Source organism: Scyliorhinus torazame, chromosome 15 (assembly GCF_047496885.1).
Source record: "Scyliorhinus torazame isolate Kashiwa2021f chromosome 15, sScyTor2.1, whole genome shotgun sequence".
In the NCBI taxonomy this organism is placed as follows: domain Eukaryota; kingdom Metazoa; phylum Chordata; class Chondrichthyes; order Carcharhiniformes; family Scyliorhinidae; genus Scyliorhinus; species Scyliorhinus torazame.
Window position 1 is genome coordinate 145,659,637 of NC_092721.1, and position 19,230 is coordinate 145,678,866.

Below are 19,230 nucleotides of genomic sequence, written 5' to 3' on the forward strand. Positions count from 1 at the left end.
TAAGGAAATGGAATGTAGGAAGGGATAGAATGTGTGTTTCAGATTCTGGTTGAAATAAAATTTATGTAAGTTGCAGCATTTCCTAATTGCCCATGAGAAGATGGTGGTGAGCTGCCTTCTTGATCCTCTGCAGTCTGTACAGTGTACGTAAACCCACAGCACTGTTAGGAAGTTCCAGGTAGTTGATCCAGCAGTGAAGAAACAGCTACATAATTCAATGTCAGGATGGTGTGTGGCTTTGAGGAGAACGTGCACGTGATTATGCTCTCATGTGCCTGCAGCTCTTGTCCTTCTAGGCACGAGAGATTACAGGTTTGGAAGATGCTATCAGAGGCTTGGCAGTGCAGGTTTATATAGGTGCTGCCACTATGCATCAGTGGTGGAGGGAGTAAATGTTTAAGGTTGTGGGCGGGGTGCCGATCAAATAGGCTTTGTTCTGGATGATGTTGAGCTTCTTGAGTGTTGTGGAGCTGCCCTCAGCCAGCCAAGTGGAGAGTATTCCAAGACATTACTGACTTTTGCCTTGTAGTTGGTGGATAGATTTTGGGAGATAGGTGAGCTATTCACTACAGAATTTCCAGTCTCTGCAGCCATATTATTCATATGGCTGGTCCAGTTTAATTACTGGTCAATGGTAACACCCCAGGATGTTGATAGTGGAGATTCAACGGTGGTAATGCTATTGAATATCATGGGTAGATGGTTAAAATCCATATAGTTGGAGACAGTCAGACAGTCATTGTCTGGTACTGTGCTTGCCACGCATCAACCATGCGTGAATCTTGTCCAGGTCTTTCAGCAAATGGACAAGGTCTGCTTCAGTATCTGAGGAGTTGCAAACGATCCTGAACATTGTGCAGTCGTCGATGAACATCCCCACTTATGACCATTCAAAATTCATAAGGAAAATTCATTGATGCAGCACCTGAAGACAGTTGGGATTAGGACACGACCTTGAGGAACTCATGTAGTGATATCCTGGAGCAAGATGAACGGCCTCCATTAACCATCTTCCTTTGTGGCAGGTATGGCTCCAACCCATGGAAGGTTTTCCCCATGATTTATATTGGCCCAGAACTCCTGGTCTCCAGATCACTGGAGACTGGACATAGGACTGAAGATACAAGTTGGAACCTTGTAGAGCTCCTGATGTGTGGACTTACATGGAATTACAAGAATTGCCTGGGAAGTCTCAGCTTCCAATGTGCAATGTGCCTGCTTCTCGGGGTCTTCTGAGCTAGAGTTGGAGGCTTTGGAAAGTTTTGTAGGACCTAACTGAACAGTTACCCAGGAAATGTTAGACAGATTAAATGTTAATCTAATCTTTTATTATTGTCACAAGTAGGCTTACATTAACACTGTAATGAAGTTACTGTAAAAATCCCCTAGTCGCCATATTGCGGCGCCTGTTCGGGTACACCGAGGGAGAATTCAGAATGTCCAAATTACCTAACAGAACATCTTTCGTCCTTGTGGGAGGAAACCCACGTAGGCATTGAACATACAGTGCAGAAGGAGGCCATTCAGCCCATCGAGTCTGCACCGACCCACTTAAGCCCTCACTTCCACCCTATCCCCGTAACCCAATAACCCCTCCTAACCTTTTTGGTCACTAAGGGCAATTTAGCATGGCCAATCCACCTAACCTGAACGTCTTTGGGCTGTGGGAGGAAACCGGAGCAAACCCACGCAGACACGGGGAGAAGGTGCAGACTCCGCACAGACAGTGACCCAGCGGGGAATCAAACCTGGGACCCTGGCGCTGTGAAGCCAGAGTGCTATCCACATGTGCTACCTTGCCACCCTATCTAACATCTAGGCAATAACAAGTGACTCCCCAATCACCACTCCCCCCCCCCCCCCTCATCCCCATCGACCCTTGACCACCCGACCAGTTCCAGCAACCTTTCAATTACCCTCCAATCCAACACTACTCACCCTATCCACCTCATCTATTTGCCATCCCACCCACCTATTCGCTTCCCCACCTCTTACCATTCATTCATCCACTAACATTCATTCAATAACTTGCAAACTGGACCTTTAAACTTGCCAAATGGCAACTAGAGCTTTAAAAAGGGAGCATGTTCTGTCTTTCCCCGAGGATTTATGGAGCTCTCCTTCCTAGTATCCAATGTGTTAGCAGTTTCTTGATATCACGTGGAGTTAATCAATTTGGCTTAAAATTGGCACCCATGATGTTGGAGACCTCAAGTGCATGCGGAGATAGATCACTTGACATTTCTGTCTGAAGAACATTACAAATATTTCAGCCTTGTCTTTTGCACTGATGTGCTGGCTTTCTCTTCATTGTGGAAGGTTAGTTACTTTTTATGTCTTATCGGTCCGTCCCGTCTCCCCCCCTCGTCCCCCGCCATGGTCCAGTCCAGTAGATATCTCATTCTGGACTTGGCCAGCTCGATCGGTAGTGATGCTACTGAGCTAATCTTGGGGATTAACATTGAAGTCCCATACCCAGATTACATTGTGTGTCTTTGCCACCATCCAAGTGCTGTTCAACATGAACAAAACGGATTTGTCAGCTGGATGAGGCATGGGTGGAAATCAGCAGGTTTCCTTGTCCCTGTTTGGCCTGATGTCATGAAGCTTCATGGGGTCCAGAGTAAATGGGCAATAACTCCCATGGAATGGAAATCAGTCAGATTACTACTCCGCTCTTATTTACTTACACTAAAATGCAGGTGCATCTTTCTCATCCAAGCATCCAATTCAGTCCAGGTAAGGACTATGCAGTGTAACTGTCCAGAAATCCTCTCAGTGGAGTGCAGGAGAGCCCAACGAAAGGAAGACATGCACCATTTTTAATGGCATTGGCTGCCGTAAAGCAGGTAGGTTTATAGGTCCAGCAACTTTGAGAAGCTGGGGAGGTGTGTTTAAGGTAAGTGTGCATGATGGGTGGTAGGATTAGGTAGTCATGGGGATGGGAGAAGATGACAGGTGGTTTATGGGTTGTCGGATAGTCATGGGGAGGGGGGTGGGGGTCGGTGGTCCGTGGGGTGACGGAGGGTCTCTAGCTAGAGAGGGTGGTCAAGTGGTTAGTCATGGGAGGTTATTTGGTGGTCAGTGGGGGTTGGTCGTGGGGCTAGAGGGAAGCCATTCAGGGTGTCCTGTGAGGATTGGGAGGGGTCAATACTGTAATTATCCATGGATTAGAAGTGGCGTTAATATTTCTAACTTTTTCTGGTCAATTATTCCTGTAAGACAATTGGAACCATCTGAAGATTGTGATTCAAATCGGAGTATCGGATGATTCCCAGTGCTGGGTAATTGCCCAACGGAGGTTGAACTTCCTGGGCAATTACTGTGTAATCTTCATCTGGGGACCTCCAGGAAGGTTGGACCCCCCCAGTGCATCTTTGGGGTATCCCCCAGGGTACAATCTACTGGAGATCGGAAGTTATGGGGCAAATTTGTGGACTCACAGGACAACTCCCACCCAACTGTTTAACATTGTCTGTATGGTCTGATTCCGTGAGTATGACCATGTCAGACTGTTGTTTGGCTAGTTTGTGGAACAGCTCTCCCAATTTTGGTGCTAGACTCCAGTTATTGGTAAAGAGGACTTTGGTTTTAAGGAATATTTTAAAGGAGGTGAGAGGAGCAGAGCAACAGAGGGGTTTAGGAGGGGAATTCGGCAGCCTAAGGCATAGCCTTGAACTCCCCATGGAATCAGGAATCAAAGGATATACAAACAGCCCCTAAGATGTAGGAGCAGAATTAGGCCATTTGGCCCATCGAGCCTGCTCTGCCATTCAATGCGTTCCTTGTGTTCAGAAGAAAACAGTCTGTCTAGCCTCTGTGCTGATACAGCACCTGATCTTAAACAGACAGATTGTAACAGTTCAGACAGGTAAATAAAAGTATTCTAGATTAAAACAAATTAGAAGTAGAAACTCTACTTCCAACGTCACCACATTTTCACCTGTGCATTCAGCAGGTGACTGCCCCAGAAAGTCGAATAACATTCAAGTGCATGTGGTGTGAATTTAACAAGAATGAGCAATTTTCTTTTATAGAAAATGGGTAAGATTATGCACACAGTTTGTCATTGTAAGATATATAAACAGCAGCTAGATGAAATGTCATACCATTACCAACAATGCATTATCAAGTAAAAACACTAGTATAAAACATATGCAATTAGATGCACCTCAAGGTCATTAAAGAAAATACATTTCTGATCTGCTATTAGCTTTGGGTAAGGTACAAAACCGTACATCCAAGAACAAAATAATGAATTTATAGCTGCACTATGAACTGTATGATGCTCATTATATCTATCAATAGTTGTCAAAATGGACAACACTTCAAAGCTGTGACTGGAATTTATAGAACAAACAATTATATAGAGTAGGTTTTTTTTTTACAATTAAGGTGGGGTGCCTAAACTGTAGCTCATTGAATTGCTACTCATTAATCTGCTGGTTTATTCATTATGGGATTGAAGAGGTGGAAGAGGTGGTTTTAGCCTAATTTATTTGATAAACCAGAACATCTGCATCCAGTTTGATATATTTGCGAAAAATTGGCCTCGAGACTCCATAGTCACCGGTCTATGCCGACAAAAATCCTGATTACTCTTGTAGGCAATGTAAATTGTGCAGGCAGTCATGCAATATTCAATAACATCACCATTACAGTAAACAACAAATGTAACTGGAATAAAGTGATTCCAGCATTTACTCATGTGCACAGGCAAGCCAGGTTTAATCTGTAAAACTAACATTCTGAAATATTAAAAACACTCATCCTTCAACAAAATTGAGAAGCTGGTATTCCAAAAGGAAGATGTACTTTAATGAAAACTAAAACAGTTAAATTAGATTTGAAACAATACAAAATATGTTAATGGCATTGGAATTATGTTTATAAATCACAATATATACAAACACACACACATATATTAAAACGCTTCAGTGTTATTTCAAGGATGCTGATATAATTCAAACATCCCGCAGATTTTTATTTTAGTTATTCAGAGTCCATAAAGAATGTTTCAAAGTTTAAATCCAGGTCTGACACCAAGGCATCAACAAAGTCATCCATTGAAGGTTTCTTCTGAAGCATGTCTGCAAATAAAAGATTATAATTACAGATTTCAGCTTTGTTCATAATACCTATTAAAATAATCTCTCATATAAATCACTTCCTTTGAAGATCAACTTCAGTTGTACTCTGTTCTATTTCTCAAGTGCAATTACATCTTTGATCAATCATTTTCTTTTAGCATTACATTTTTGTCTCTTTTGACACAGCTTGCATGGTTATTCTGACATTGTCAAGATCCAGTTATATAGAAGAATCATTACCCCAAATACTATATTTAAATCTGAAATTCAAATAATGGAACCAACACGGTGGCTCAGTGGTTAGCACTGCTGCCTCACAGCGCCAAGGGTCCAGGTTTGATTCTGACCTCGGGTGACTGTGTGGAGTTTGAACATTCTCTCCGTGTCTGTGTGGGTTTCCTCTGGGTGTTCTGAGTTTCTTCCCACTGTCCAAATGTGTGCAGGTTAGGTGGATTGGCTATGTAAAATTTCCCCCAAGTGTCCAAAGGATAGGTGGGGTTACAGAGATAGGACAGGGATTGGGTCTGTGTGGGGTGGTTTTTCAAATAGTCGGTGCAGACTTGGGCCAAATGGCCCCCTTCTGCACTGTAGGGATTCTATGATATTTAAGATCCGAGGATGATGAAATGTTAATGATAATCAAAATGTTCGATCTATAAAATTCATATTCCTATCCAGGTAAGTGACAAAGAATTCCGTATACATTTTATTCACTCTAAAATAGGAATACTTTGAATAAAATGTATTTTCCCGAGATTTATCTTTAAACATGCCATTTCTTTAAATCACATTCTTGACAGCAAGCCCTTTTCAAAAGTGCTAGAAAGGCAATGTAAACAAGCCAGCCCAAATGTGTATCTATATTGCTTGCACTGCTGAAAGGTCAATATGGTCAGGTCATTCTGATATACTATCAGACCCTCATTCTATATAGTTTGTATTAAGTGAGCCATTAAATAGGAAATATCCATGGCAGACTCATCACATGTTAAGTCAAGATAAACAGTTTCATTTTGTGCTATTCATTCTCCACTTTATTTAAAACGTAACAGCAAACAATTAGAGAACATGTCAAATACTTATTATCAGCGGCTAAATCCAATATTGGTTACTTTAAAAGCTTTTATTATGATCCCCATGGAGACTAATAACTTTTTAAAAAGGAATCCCCACAATGTCAACAGAAAGAAAGCCACTGAGCACAGTTTCACTTTTTAAAACTTATACTGCAACAAGCCAACTGAAATCAGCATTAAATTAACTGGTGAAGGGTATTTCAAATAAAAAGGTCAATTTCACTAATCGTATTTAAAAGCACTCAATTTCCTTCCGGCACAAATATGGGACCACATGTGATCTTACCCTCTTTCTAACTTAGCCTCTGCCTTGTAGGGTCTCACACTTCCCAATCGATTGTTTTAGCCCTTAAATCAGATTCACCAGCAGCAGCATTCTATCCCAAGTGTAAGGATACAGTTACAACTGACAAGATGCATGTCTATGATCCCTCTCTCACTCAGATCACGATAATCCTGAAGACACACAATCCCCAGGGACTCCTCCTCTGACCCCTTCCGACAGTCTGGTGGGCTCTGGCACCACTAAAAAAGCATCAATGGGTCTTGCCTAATCCATTGCCCATCTTGTCTTCAGCTCTCTGCTCTTTCCAGCTGTTTAACGCACAGTAACAGTCTCTGCTCTAGACTTGCTTCAACACCAGATATGTTTGAAGAATTGCAAACAGAAAACTTCCATTTGGAAACAACCATGCTTGTTCTTTGCTCACATGAATTCTGTGTGGTCAGAAAACACAGGCTGACCCACCCCCGCTACACTTAGCATTCTATTTACCCCATTGCGTCTTCGCTGTTTGTGCCCAGGGCACATAGGCATTTCTTGGAATTTAATGATGTCACAATCAGTAAACCAGTTAACCCTCTTTCAAAATACTCCCTGCCCCACTTGTCTTGAAGGGATTTTTCACAAAATAAAATAAGGGCTTTTTCCAGTACAAAGGACCATCTCCAAAAGAAGAGTGCAAGCATTTCTCCTTGACATTCACTGTTAATTAGGGAGTGTATCACAGCTTCAGAAAAGGAGGTAGTTGAGGAGGGTTTGTCTACTGAGTCAGTATGGGTGGAAGTCAGAAACAAGAAAGGAGCAGTCACTTTATTGGGAGTTTTCTATAGACCCCCCAATAGCAGCAGAGAAATAGAGGAACAGATTGGGCGGCAGATCTTGGAAAGGTGCAGAAGTAACAGAGTTGTTGTCATGGGTGACTTCAACTTCCCTAATATTGACTGGAACCTCCTTAGTGCAAATTGGTTTGGATGGAGCAGATTTTGTCAGGTGTGTACAGGAAGGATTCCTGACTCAATATGTAGATAGGCCGACTAGGGGGAGGCCATATTGGACTTGGTGCTCGGCAATGAACCAGGCCAGGTGTCAGATGTCTCGGTCGGAGAGCATTTTGGTGACAGTGACCACAACTCCTTGACCTTTACCATAGTCATGGAGAGGGATAGGACCAGACAGTATGAGAAGGTATTTTATTGGGGGAGGGGAAATTATACTGCTATTAGACAGGAGCTGAGCAGCATAAAGTGGGAATAATTGTTCTTGGGGAAATGCACAACAGTAATGTGGGGATTGTTAAGGAGCACTTGCTGCGAGTGCTGGATCGTTTTGTCCCATTGATATGAGGAAGGAATGGTAAGGTGAAGGAGCCTTGGATGACAAGAGAAGTGAAGCTTCTAGTCAAGAGGAAGAAGGAAGCTTACGTAAGGTTGCGGAAGCAAGGATCTGGCACGGCTCTAGAGGGTTACAAGGTAGCCAGGAAGGAACTCAAAAATGGACTGAGGAGAGCTAAAAGGGGGCATGAAAAAGCTCTGGCGGGAAGGATTAGGGAAACCCCAAGGCGTTCTACATTTATGTGAGAAATAAGAGGATGATCAGAGTGAGAGTAGGTCCGATCAGGGATATTGGAGGGAACTTGTGCCTAGAGTCTGAGGAGATGGGGGAGGCCCTAAATGAATACTTTGCTTCAGTATTCACTAGAGAGAGGGACCTTGTTGCCCATGAGAACAGTGTAAACCAGGTTAATAGACTCAAACAGGTTGATATTAAGAAGAAGGATGTGCTGGAAATTTTGAAAAGCATCAGGATGGATAAGTCCCCTGGACCTGACGGGATATACCCAAGGTTACTACGGGAAGCAAGGGAGGAGATTGCTGCACCGTTGGCGATGATCTTTGCGTCCTCACTCTCCAGTGGAGTAGTACCGGATGATTGGAGGGAGGCGAATGTTGTTCCCCTGTTCAAGAAAGGGAATAGGGAAATCCCTGGGAATTATAGACCCATCAATCTTACGTTTGTGGTGAGCAAAATATTGGAAATGTATCTGAGATAGGATTTATGATTATTTAGAAAAACATAGTTTGATTAAAGATAGTCAGAATGGCTTTGTGAGGGGCAGTCCATGCCTCACAAGCCTCATTGAATTCTTTGAAGATGTGACGAGACATATTGATGAAGGTCAGGCAGTGGATGTGGTGTATATGGATTTCAGTAAGGCATTTGATAAGGTTCCCCATGGTAGGCTCATTCAAGTTAGGGGGCATGCGATACAGGGACATTTGGCTGTCTGGATACAGAATTGGCTGGCCAAAAGATTCACCTGAGGAAGGAGCAGTGCTCCGAAAGCTAGTGTTTGAAACAAACCTGTTGGACTTTAACCTGGTGTTGTAAGACTTCTTACTGTGCTCACCCCAGTCCAACGCTGGCATCTCCACATCATGGCCAAAAGAAGACAGCGAGTGGTAGTGGATGGAAAGTAGTGGATGGAAAGTGACCAGTGGTGTCCCGCAGAGATCTGTTCTGGGACCTCTGCTCTTTGTGGTTTTTATAAATGACTTAGATGAGGAAGTGGAAGGGGGGGGTTAGTAGGTTTGCCAATGACTCGAAGGTTGGGGGAGTTGTAGATAGTGTTGAGGGCTGTTGCAGGTTACAACAGGACATTGACAGGATGCAGAGCTGGGCTGAGAAGTGGCAGATGGCGTTCAACCTAGATAAATGTGAAGTGATTCATTTTGGAAGGTCAAATTTGAATGCTGAATACAGGGTTAAAGGCAGGATTCTTGGAAGTGTGGAGGAACAGAGGGATCTTGGGGTCCACGTACATAGATCTCTCAAAGTTGCCACCCAGGTTTATAGGGTTGTTAAGGCAGTGTATGGTGTGTTGGCTTTCATTAACAGGGGGATTGAGTTTAAGAGTGGCGAGGTTTTGCTGCAGTTTTCTAAAACCCTAGTTAGACCACACTTGGAATAGTGTGTCCAGTTCTGGTCGCTTCATAATAGGAAGAATGTGGATGCTTTGGAGAGGGTACAGAGGAGATTAACCAGAATGCTGCCTGGACTGGAGGGCATGTCTTATGAAGAAAGGTTGTAAGAGTTAGGGCTTTTCTCACTGGAGCGAAGAAGGAAGAGAGGTGACTTGATAGAGGTGTACAAGGTGATTAGAGGCATGGATAGAATGGATAGCCAGAGACTTTTCCCCAGGGCGGAAATGGCTGTCACGAGGGGACATCATTTTAAGGTGATTGGAGGAAGGTATAGGGGAGATGTCAGAGATGGGTTGTTTATCAAAGAGAGTGGTGGATACGTGGAAAGCACTGCCAGCGGAGGTGGTGGAGTCAGAGTCATTGGGGACTTTTAAGCGGCTCTTGGACAGGCACATTGACAGCAGTAAATTGAAGGGGTGTAGGTTAGGTTGATCTTAGATTAGGATAAATGGTCGGCAAAACATCGTGGGCCGAAGGGTCTGTACTGTGCTGTACTGTTCTATGTTCGATGTATTACCACAGTTGGAACCCCACTTCAACATCCTTGGAGTCAACTATGATCAGAAATCTAACTGAAGCTAACCACATAAATATTGTATCTACAAGAGCAGATCAAAGGGGTTGGATCTCCGATTGTGAGGCTATGTCCTCCCGCCGGCGTGGGAACGGTGGCGTTTTACGCCCGAAGATTCGGCGCGAAGCGGCCAGTGATTCTCCATGTAGCTGGGGGCTAGCAGGACGACAGCATAAAGTACGCGGCTCTAGCTGCCGATACAGCCCGGAGAATTGCCAGGTCCGTGGCTGCGCATGCGCAAGGCATCGGCCACGCAATATGTCGCTGGCCGCTCGCGGACCCGGCCTGAAATCGTCCCCCCACCCCTTTGGCTGGCTCGCGAGCCCTGGATCACCCCCCAACAGTGATCCAGCCCTTGATAAAGGCCCCCCCTGCCCGCAAATCAACCCTCCCCTGACAGTGGCAGTGCTGGACTGAGTCTGCAGCTCCCATGCCGAGTCCCCGACGCGTGAGACCATCAGAGACCCACGCCGTCGGGAACTCGGCTGGTTGGGGCCGGAGCATCGGGGGTGGGCCTCAGGCAATGTCCTGAGTCCATCGGTACGGCGCGCGGCATACTCTGAGTCCGCCGCCTTAGAGGGGGCGGAGCATCACAAAAGCGTGCCGCTCCCGATTTGGTCATGAACGGGGATTCTCCGGCCGATCGCCGAAAGCGATTTTGGCTTTGGCGACCGGAGAATCCCGCCCTGGGTGTTCTGTGACAAGTGACTCCCCAAAGTCTTTCCACCACCTCCAAGATGCAAGTCACTTAGAAAACAATGGCAGATTCGGACAGAGTTAGCAGGGATTTACGAAAGGGAATCATGCTTAACAAATCTACTGGAATTCTTCAAGGATGTAACTGGTAGAGTCGATGAGGAGGAGCCAGTAGATGTGGCTTATTTGGACTTTCAGAAGGCTTTCAACAAATTCCATGTAAGAGATTAGCCTGTAAAGTTAAAACACGTACAATTTCTGTCCAATTAAATTAATGGTTGTGAAATTGAGCAATCTTGGTGATATGTTCTTCTTGATCAATTCCTGCATTCACTGCACCTTGATATCCATCAGCTCTCAACATAGGTTCATGGAGGTCTGCTAATACATGTCAGAAAAAAAGTAATATTTTGCTTAATCTACGCCAACGAGGTCGGTTTTCAGCATATACAAAAAAAGGGTTTTGCCACAAAAATGAAAAGCCGAAATTTACCCTCATTAGGACTTGAGACTGTTTAATCCTTCTACAGCAATACAAGTTTCACATTTTTCATACCAGTTACCTGGACGATGCCAATATCAAAGCGGTTTTATGTTGTCACTAATTCTTAAAGAGAGCCCAAACTATACAAGGTCTGTGTAGCTGGGTATACAGAAATGTTTCACCTCATTGATCAGATTATGTCCACGTGAAAAGTGCACTGACACATTCGGACTCATATCATATAACCCTGATTTACATTTATTAATGAGGTTCTGTCAGAATCTAGTGGGAGCCTTGTTCACCACCAAAATCATTGCCAGGAACAGAGTGGAAACTACTCCATGTTAATTACTACCCCAGTCTCTTTTCCATTAATCAAGGAAAGTTTAAATTCCCAAAATAAAAGAAATGTTATCACAAAAAGCCATTGGACAAGAGACTACTGTATCATAATCAGGGGCTGGTTTAGCACAGTGAGTTAAACAGCTGGCTTGTAATGCAGAACAGGTTCAATTCCCGTACTGGCCTCCCCGAACAGGTGCCGGAATGGGGCAACTAGGGGCTTTTCAGAGTAACTTCATTGAAGCCTACTTGTGACAATAAGCGATTATTATTATTGTACAAATTAATAGTGAGACTTATTCCCGAGTGATGGTCACCGTATTTCATTGGAAAGGCCCCAGAGACTGATCAGGTGATTCAAGGTATCAGTACCAAGTTTTGAAAATCTCAAGTAATTCAATTTACTTTCAAAGCAAAATGAAAACAGGAGAAACTTAATATCGATCTTTGAAACAATGAAAAGCATCAGTAAGGTTAAAATAAAAAAGATACTTAACTTGAACGACAATCATAGGACTAGAAAAAATACAAAATTCATAAACCGTAAATTAGAGATTAGAAAAAAATTCAAAACTGTGGGCATGTCAAATTGACTGTGAAAGAAGCTCAACTGTGAGCACTTGACACTTTAAAAGGAGAGTCTGACTGCGATATTTTGAGAAGGGAGAATCACAACAACCTGCAAAATCAGCTTATTTATTTTGCTCTTGAAATCAAGTTGGTCAATGGCAGAATTCTTAGCAAACCTGAAGATACATTTTAGATCACTGCCACTTAAAATTCTTGCCCTACACAACAAAATATTGGGAAATGGTGCCTCAAGTGAAAATATAATCTAAATGTTCATCTTTTTGATTCCATAGCCAACATTTTCCATCCATGGCAAATAGCAGGTGGTGTGAAGTGAGCAAATATGAAAGACTCTGCCCATATTTCCAAGCATACCAGTTTGGAAAATTGACAGCTGACTGCTCTTTTCCCATGAATATTTGATGACCATACAAATTATGGTATAAAAGCACGCTTGGTTGCTTTACTACAGTAACATAAAGCCAGACTGTTGTTGTATAAGCTTAGAACATAGAACATACAGTGCAGAAGGAGGCCATTCAGCCCATTGAGTCTGCACCAACCCACTTAAGCCCTCACTTCTACCATATCCCCGTAACCCAATAACCCCATCCAACCTTTTTGGTCACTAAGGGCAATTTATCATGGCCAATTCACCTAACCGGCACGTCTTTGGACTGTGGGAGGAAACTGGAGCATCCGGAGGAAGCCTACGCAGACACGGGGAGAACGTGCAGACTCTGCACAGACTGTGACCCAGCGGGGAATTGAACTTGGGACCCTGGTGCTGTGAAGCCACAGTGCTAACCACTTGTGCTACCGTGCTTACCTATCACATCACCCAAGCCCATCATAACTATTGGGACTCATTAATTTCAGAGGCAGAGCAAGAGCTTAAGCCATGATGTCAATACTGATTATGCATTCAAATTTAAATTATTCTCTACTTTGGATATACATGAACGGAATAAACTGGTGCCATTCCACAAGAACAAAGCTTTATAATAACATGGTTTGTCAGCGGTCAGCTTTTGAAGTGAATACTTTGCATTTGTAAACTTGCCAGCATCATAATACTGGGTTTCCTCTTCCCTAACCACAGCTAACAGCAGACCTCAAACACAGCAGAGAAACCTTTTAAGTAATTGTGGGAGTTAGTTAGCAATTATGCAGCTCTATAAGGGAAACCATTTCCTCAATGTGTTATTTCAACCAGACACCAAGATTTTTTCAGATGTTTCATTTTTCCAGTGCATTATGAAGACAGATTTTGCAGTAACTGATCCAACATAGCAATTACATAAATTCAGATGACTGTGGCTCATTTTGAATTGCATCCGTATTAGATCAGAGTCTAGATTCTCATAACAAGATGGACTCGCCCTTGCCTGGAGCTACTGTGCAGCTAACATTCTTCTCTGTGAAGTGCAGGACTGAGCCCAATTAAATAGTGAACCAAGTTCATTTAAACTTGCTGCAACTTCAACAGTTCATCATTTATATGGGAAAGCAGATATAATAATTTGGATCAACTAATAAATGCCTGTGTTGGTTCATGTTGCATCACATTTTCAATACCAGCAATAGCATCTGACGTGGAAAACAACAGATCCTTGCTTCAAGTCAAGGTTCAGACAATGTAAATAGTGATTAATGTAAATTCTTTTTAAACGACGGTACTATTTTTCAAACAAAAACAAAGTGGATAAACTCAGCAGGTCCGGCTTCATCTGTGGACGGAGGAACAGAGGGTGCGATCAACCGGCCACGTTCAAACGGAAGCGCGATGTGGCCTGTAGATGCCGTGAGAAGCCTCCCGCAGGCTTCCCGGCAGTTAACGCCTTGCCGTATGAGGTTGCGCGATCAGGATCACAGCCACAATGGGCAGGACCAAGCTGCGTGCTCCTCAGCAGGTTTTAAATCTACTAATGCGTACTCACCGGGAATCTGCTGGCCTCTGGGCATCTAATGGTCTCCCCAGGGAGTCACCAGCTGGGCGCCGTTCAGTACTAGGCCACACAAATGTGGACCAGGCGGAATGGCACCCGGGCCATCGGAGGCAACTTGGCGGTCTGAGATAGTGCAGGGTAGCCCCCAGCACCACGGTCCAGGTGCTGGCATTGCGGACCCGTAAGCTCTGAGACACTCATCTCCACCCCCCTCCCAACCCTCTCAGCCCATGGGCGGCCACTCCTGCCCCCCTGATGGAGACTGGTACCTGGAGGCTCCCCCACTTCCCCCTCCGAGCACTGGGGTCTGGGCGGCAATCCCATGCCCCGGGCTCATTGCCTGGTAGCGAAGATGGCTACTCACCTCCTCAGATCCCTGCAGCAGCCCTTCCACCAGTTTCACGTTTTTAAAAGGTAGCACTAATCGGTGCCCGTGTGACCACTTGCTGGGGAGGATGTTAGATAGTGGGCCGCTCCTGTTAATTGTATGGAGATTAGGCTTAAGTGATGATTATTAGTTTCTCGCCACGCTAAGGCAGGATCCTGATTTCTCCAATGGGAGCGAGCCGGTTAGATCGCAAACTGATCGACGCCTGCCACAGTTCTAGATTTTGGGCACTCCCGCGATTTAATGGCCTCATCATGCTCTCGCTTAAGCGCAACGTGGCCATTAAATTCTCCAAGGCCGAGAAAAGTGACTAAATGTGGTTAGATGGCGGTGGGGAACTCACCAACAGAGCTGGCGGGAAACTCCCAGCAAAACCTGCCACAAATGACACATAGGAACCTTTACGTTAGATTGCGCCCAGAGTTAACGTTTCAAATCCAATATGACTCTTCTTCAGAACTTTTATATTGTATAGGCCCAGAAGCATAGATGTTTTACAACCTTCAATTCAGGACTTGCTGCTCCTATTATGAAATGCTGTGAGAGGTTAAAGTATCTCTCAATGCCTGTAGGGCTACAGCATGAATTTAAAACTTTGTTTTGAAAGATTGTAATGCTAAACAGGAGACTGGATGAACCAAAAATAACCTATTTGTCACAAGAGAAATATTAATAATAATAAATACAATTAATGTGAAATATCTGCCACTCAGGAAAATGAAGCTGGCATGAACCAGGGATGCATATAAATGAACCAGAATTGCAGTTAGAATATAATTTAATTTGCAAGCTGGGAGAAATGGTGGACTCAGCAGGCAGCCAAAATCCTACAGAGTGGGGCATCACGGTGGCGCAGTGAGTAAGTAGCACGGCTGCCACACGGCGCCGAGGTTCCAGGTTCGATCCTGGTTCTGGGTCACTGTCTGTGTGGAGTTTGCACATTCTCCCTGTGTTTGCGTGGGTTTCACCCCCACAACCTAAAGATGTGCAGTGTAGGTGGATTGACCACGCTAAATTGCCCCTTAATTGGGAAAAAATGAATTGGGAACTCTAAATTTATTTATTTTTTTTAAAATAAAAATCCTACAGAGCGATCTTGATGATGATTGCATGTGAACTAATCAATCATTATCAACACAAGTTCAATGTGGACACATTCAAAGGACTGAGCTCCATGGATGAACACTAGGACACTGACTAATTCAAGAAACAAACAGATTCTTCAATGATCCGCCTGGTACTATTGAGTTTGAAATTAATTGGGTATAAGGAACCTTTTACCTTCACCCACTTATGAGGGACGTTATAAATGTTAGGCGAAAAACTTGAACACCAAATGACTGATGCTCCATCAGCACATTCATGCTGATCAGACTCTCCTGCAAGAAGTGACGTAAGAATACATCCCAAATACTGATCCACTCGAATATTCACAATGATCAGAGGCTATTTACCAGCTACAATGGCAATTTGGTGCAGTACTGAGGGAATGTTACAGTCAGACTTGGGATGTGATTCAATGAAAAAGTTTCTAAGTATGGCAGCGAGCAGAATTGCCGTGAGCTTCCCGGTGCTCAGCCTGGTGAGGCCGTTACTGCAATCCAATGTTATTTCGTTCGTTTAAGGAGGCCCCATGGGTTTCACGCCGCAATTCATAGGTCATCAGCTGATTCGCCAGGACTGGGCTCGCCAGCCGTCCGCTAACAAGATAGAGCAGTGGACAGCACGGTGTCGCAGTGGTTAGCACTGCTGCCTCACATCGCTGAGGGCCGGGTTCGATTCTAGCCCCGGGTCACTGTCCATGTGGAGTTTGCACATTCTTTCCTAATTTGCGTGCGTCTCACCCCCACAACCCAAAAGGATGTGCAGGGTAGGTGCAGGCCATGCTAAATTACCCCTTAATTGGGAAAAAAGAATTGGGTGCTCTAAATTTATCTAAAAGAAAGGTAGAGCAGCACTTAAATTGCTCTTGCACAGCCAACCCCACTCAGCTCACAGCCGCGGCGCTGGGACAACTGGCCCACGATTTGGGATGCAGACGTGAGAAGGCTTCTAGAGGTGGTCGAGGGGATGAGGGACATTATAAATGTTAGGAGAAAAACTTGGACATCAAATGACTGATGCTCCATCAGCATATCCATGCTGATCAGACTCACCTGCAAGAAGTGACTTAAGAATACATCCCAAATACTGATCCACTAGAATATTCACAATGATGAGAGGCTATTTACCACTGAAGGGATGTCCTGTTCCCCCGAGAGTCCCAGAGGGCCAGCCAGTGGCGTCTGGGAGTAAGTGGCAGTGGCTGTCAGCTCGGGCAGTGTGACCAGGAGGATGGCACACAATGCCGCAAGAAAGTCAACGACCTATACCGGGTTGCACGGGTGAGTTGGTACTGGACCTCCCTTCCCCCCACCCCACCTTGGGAATGAGGCTGGCACCATCCCACCCAACACCATGCCATGCCATGCCCAGGCCCACCCATGCTGCAACCCTCCACCTCCCCCACGGTGAATCACGCATGTGGCTAACAATGCCCTCTCTGTGTGCCCGCAGGAGAAGTTGCCCCACAACCATCTGGAGTGGGCCCAGATGAGCGGCGGACATCAGAGATCTCACCACATTCGAGGAGGCCCTGCAGGTGACGGGGTGACCGAGGTCAGAGCGGTCACCAATCTGAAGGTCGGCGCACAGCGCAGAGGTGAGGACCCACCGCATCCATACCAGATGGACTGTCAAACGTGAGTTGTTAATGCCAAACAAACTGACCCACCCCTCAAACTGACCACATGTCCATTCTCCCGCAGAATCTCCAGCTCACGGCGTTGGCCGCTCTGGGGTGGCCCCCCACTTGCCTCCCACGAGAGCTCCGAGGATGCCACCATCGATGTGTCACAGCTGTCATCCCCACCCTTACCAGTGCAGGGATACACACCTCAGTGGACAACGGTAGTGGTCAGGCTTCTGGGGCACAATCTGGTGAGCACCATACAGTTGTTGATGTACATCAGGTGGAGGCAGGAACGCCCAGGCAAGACAGCAGTCGGAGGTCTGCTGTGTACCAGTCAGATGCTGAGCCTCTGGACCAGCTTTACCTGGAGATGGTGCAGACGGTAGGATGCAGCGGTGATATCCTGAGGGTATGCCAATAACGCTCCAGCATGTCCATAGTCAATTGAGGAGTCCCAGTGTGTACGGGCACAGGAGATGGTGCCAGCAATTCAAAGCACCCTGGTCAACACCGCTGGGTGGTGACTGCAGTGGTCAGCCTGGTGCACAACGTCAACAGCATGAGTGAAGATGTCCAAGGCATGGCTCAGTCAGTGACGGCCATGGCTGAGGGCCTCGGTAGAATGTCCGACCTGATGGAGGACGTGACTCAGTACCAAGTGGACCTTGATGAAGCGCTACGGAACATGTCCCAGTCTCAGATGGAAAAAGACGAGGCGCTGTAGAGCATGTCCCAGTCACTGAGGGACATCGCCGAGGGCGTCAACACCATGGTGCAGACATTGGGGAGCCACCAGGGCTGGCAGAGCCAGATGGCGCAGGGCAGCTGGGGCTCGAACCAGCTCCCCCTCTGCCGGAGATGAACCCCAGGGCCCTATGGGCACTGCCCAGGAGGGGGCGCTGGTTGGCAACACAGACCCATGCTATGGAGTGCCGAGCTCAGAGTTTCACCCTGTTCATGACGCCGTATCCTGGGGAAACACTTGGATGCAACAGTAGAGCATGCAAGGCTAAGCATGTCGAGGATCACTGAGAGGGCACGGGGGCGGGGTGTGTGGACTGTGTGTGTGTGGTGGTGGTGGGGGGGGGGGGGGAGAAAGAGGGTAATAGGGAGAGTGGGGCAATGGTGGACACTGAAGTGAGAGACATTAAAAATTTACCACAACCAGGAGGACGCCTCTGGCTCTTTCTTCTGCAATGAGGGTCGACCACCAATCCCATGCCCATCTCCCCAGACATGAGCTTCCTGGACCAACCCCCCCCCCCCCCCCCCAACCTGATTGTGGTAACCAGAGAAGTCTCCCTGCTGTCTGCGACAAGGGAGATCATTGCAAGGATCCTCCCTCAATCGCCTCTTCGTGAGTTTCCTGGCTGCTTGAGGTGGCTTCAATGGGAAGTCATACTGGCAAGCAGCAGGATAGAATCCCGCTGTCATCCAACGGTGTGCCACCAAGGAACACGTGCCTAGGGGACCAGCGAATCCAGCCCATCAACTTCACTACACAGTAAATTCGAGGAAAATGCACGGAACCGCGTCAGCTGTTGTACATGGCCTTTTCCAACCTCAAAAAAAGCTTTAGGACGTAATTCAGCGGCCTCTTGGGTGTCCAACTCGGTGTCGGGACGAGGCCGTTGAATCTCACGCGAGGTCATGGTCTGGATATCACCTTCATTGGTGTGATCCAGATCAGCATATTTAAATGAGCCATTAGGCACCTGGTTGGGGTCTCCCAGGGCATTGTGGGTCAATTAGGAAGGCGAATTGCATATTGGCCTTTATTACAGGGAGTTTAAACTACAATAAAGAAGTCTTGTTACAGTTGACAGGATTATATGGAGACCAAATCTGGAATACCATGTGCAGTTTTGGTCTCCACATGTAAGAAGAGAAATGCATTGGAGGCTGTCCAATGAAAGTTCACTGGATTGATCCCTGGGTTATGTTAGTTGTCCTATGATGAAAGGCTAAGTAAATTATATTCTCTGGAGTTTAGAAGAATGGGAGGCAATCAAATTAAAATCTACAAAAATCTGAGGCGATGTGATAGATGGTTATCTGGGGCTGGT

The 19,230-nt window shown here is 45.6% G+C and overlaps 1 protein-coding gene across 2 annotated transcripts in view; it reads right to left on the minus strand.

The window, feature by feature from the left end:
- Positions 1-4,782: 4,782 nt before the first annotated feature.
- LOC140391874 (mitochondrial intermediate peptidase-like) overlaps positions 4,783-19,230 on the minus strand; it is a 180,546-nt gene continuing 166,098 nt past the window's right edge. For both annotated transcript variants that reach the window (XM_072476864.1, XM_072476865.1), the window contains exon 19: positions 4,783-5,090. In XM_072476864.1, coding sequence (XP_072332965.1) covers positions 4,993-5,090 — 98 coding nt within the window. In that variant the 3' untranslated portion in view covers positions 4,783-4,992. The remainder of the gene's footprint in view (positions 5,091-19,230) is intronic.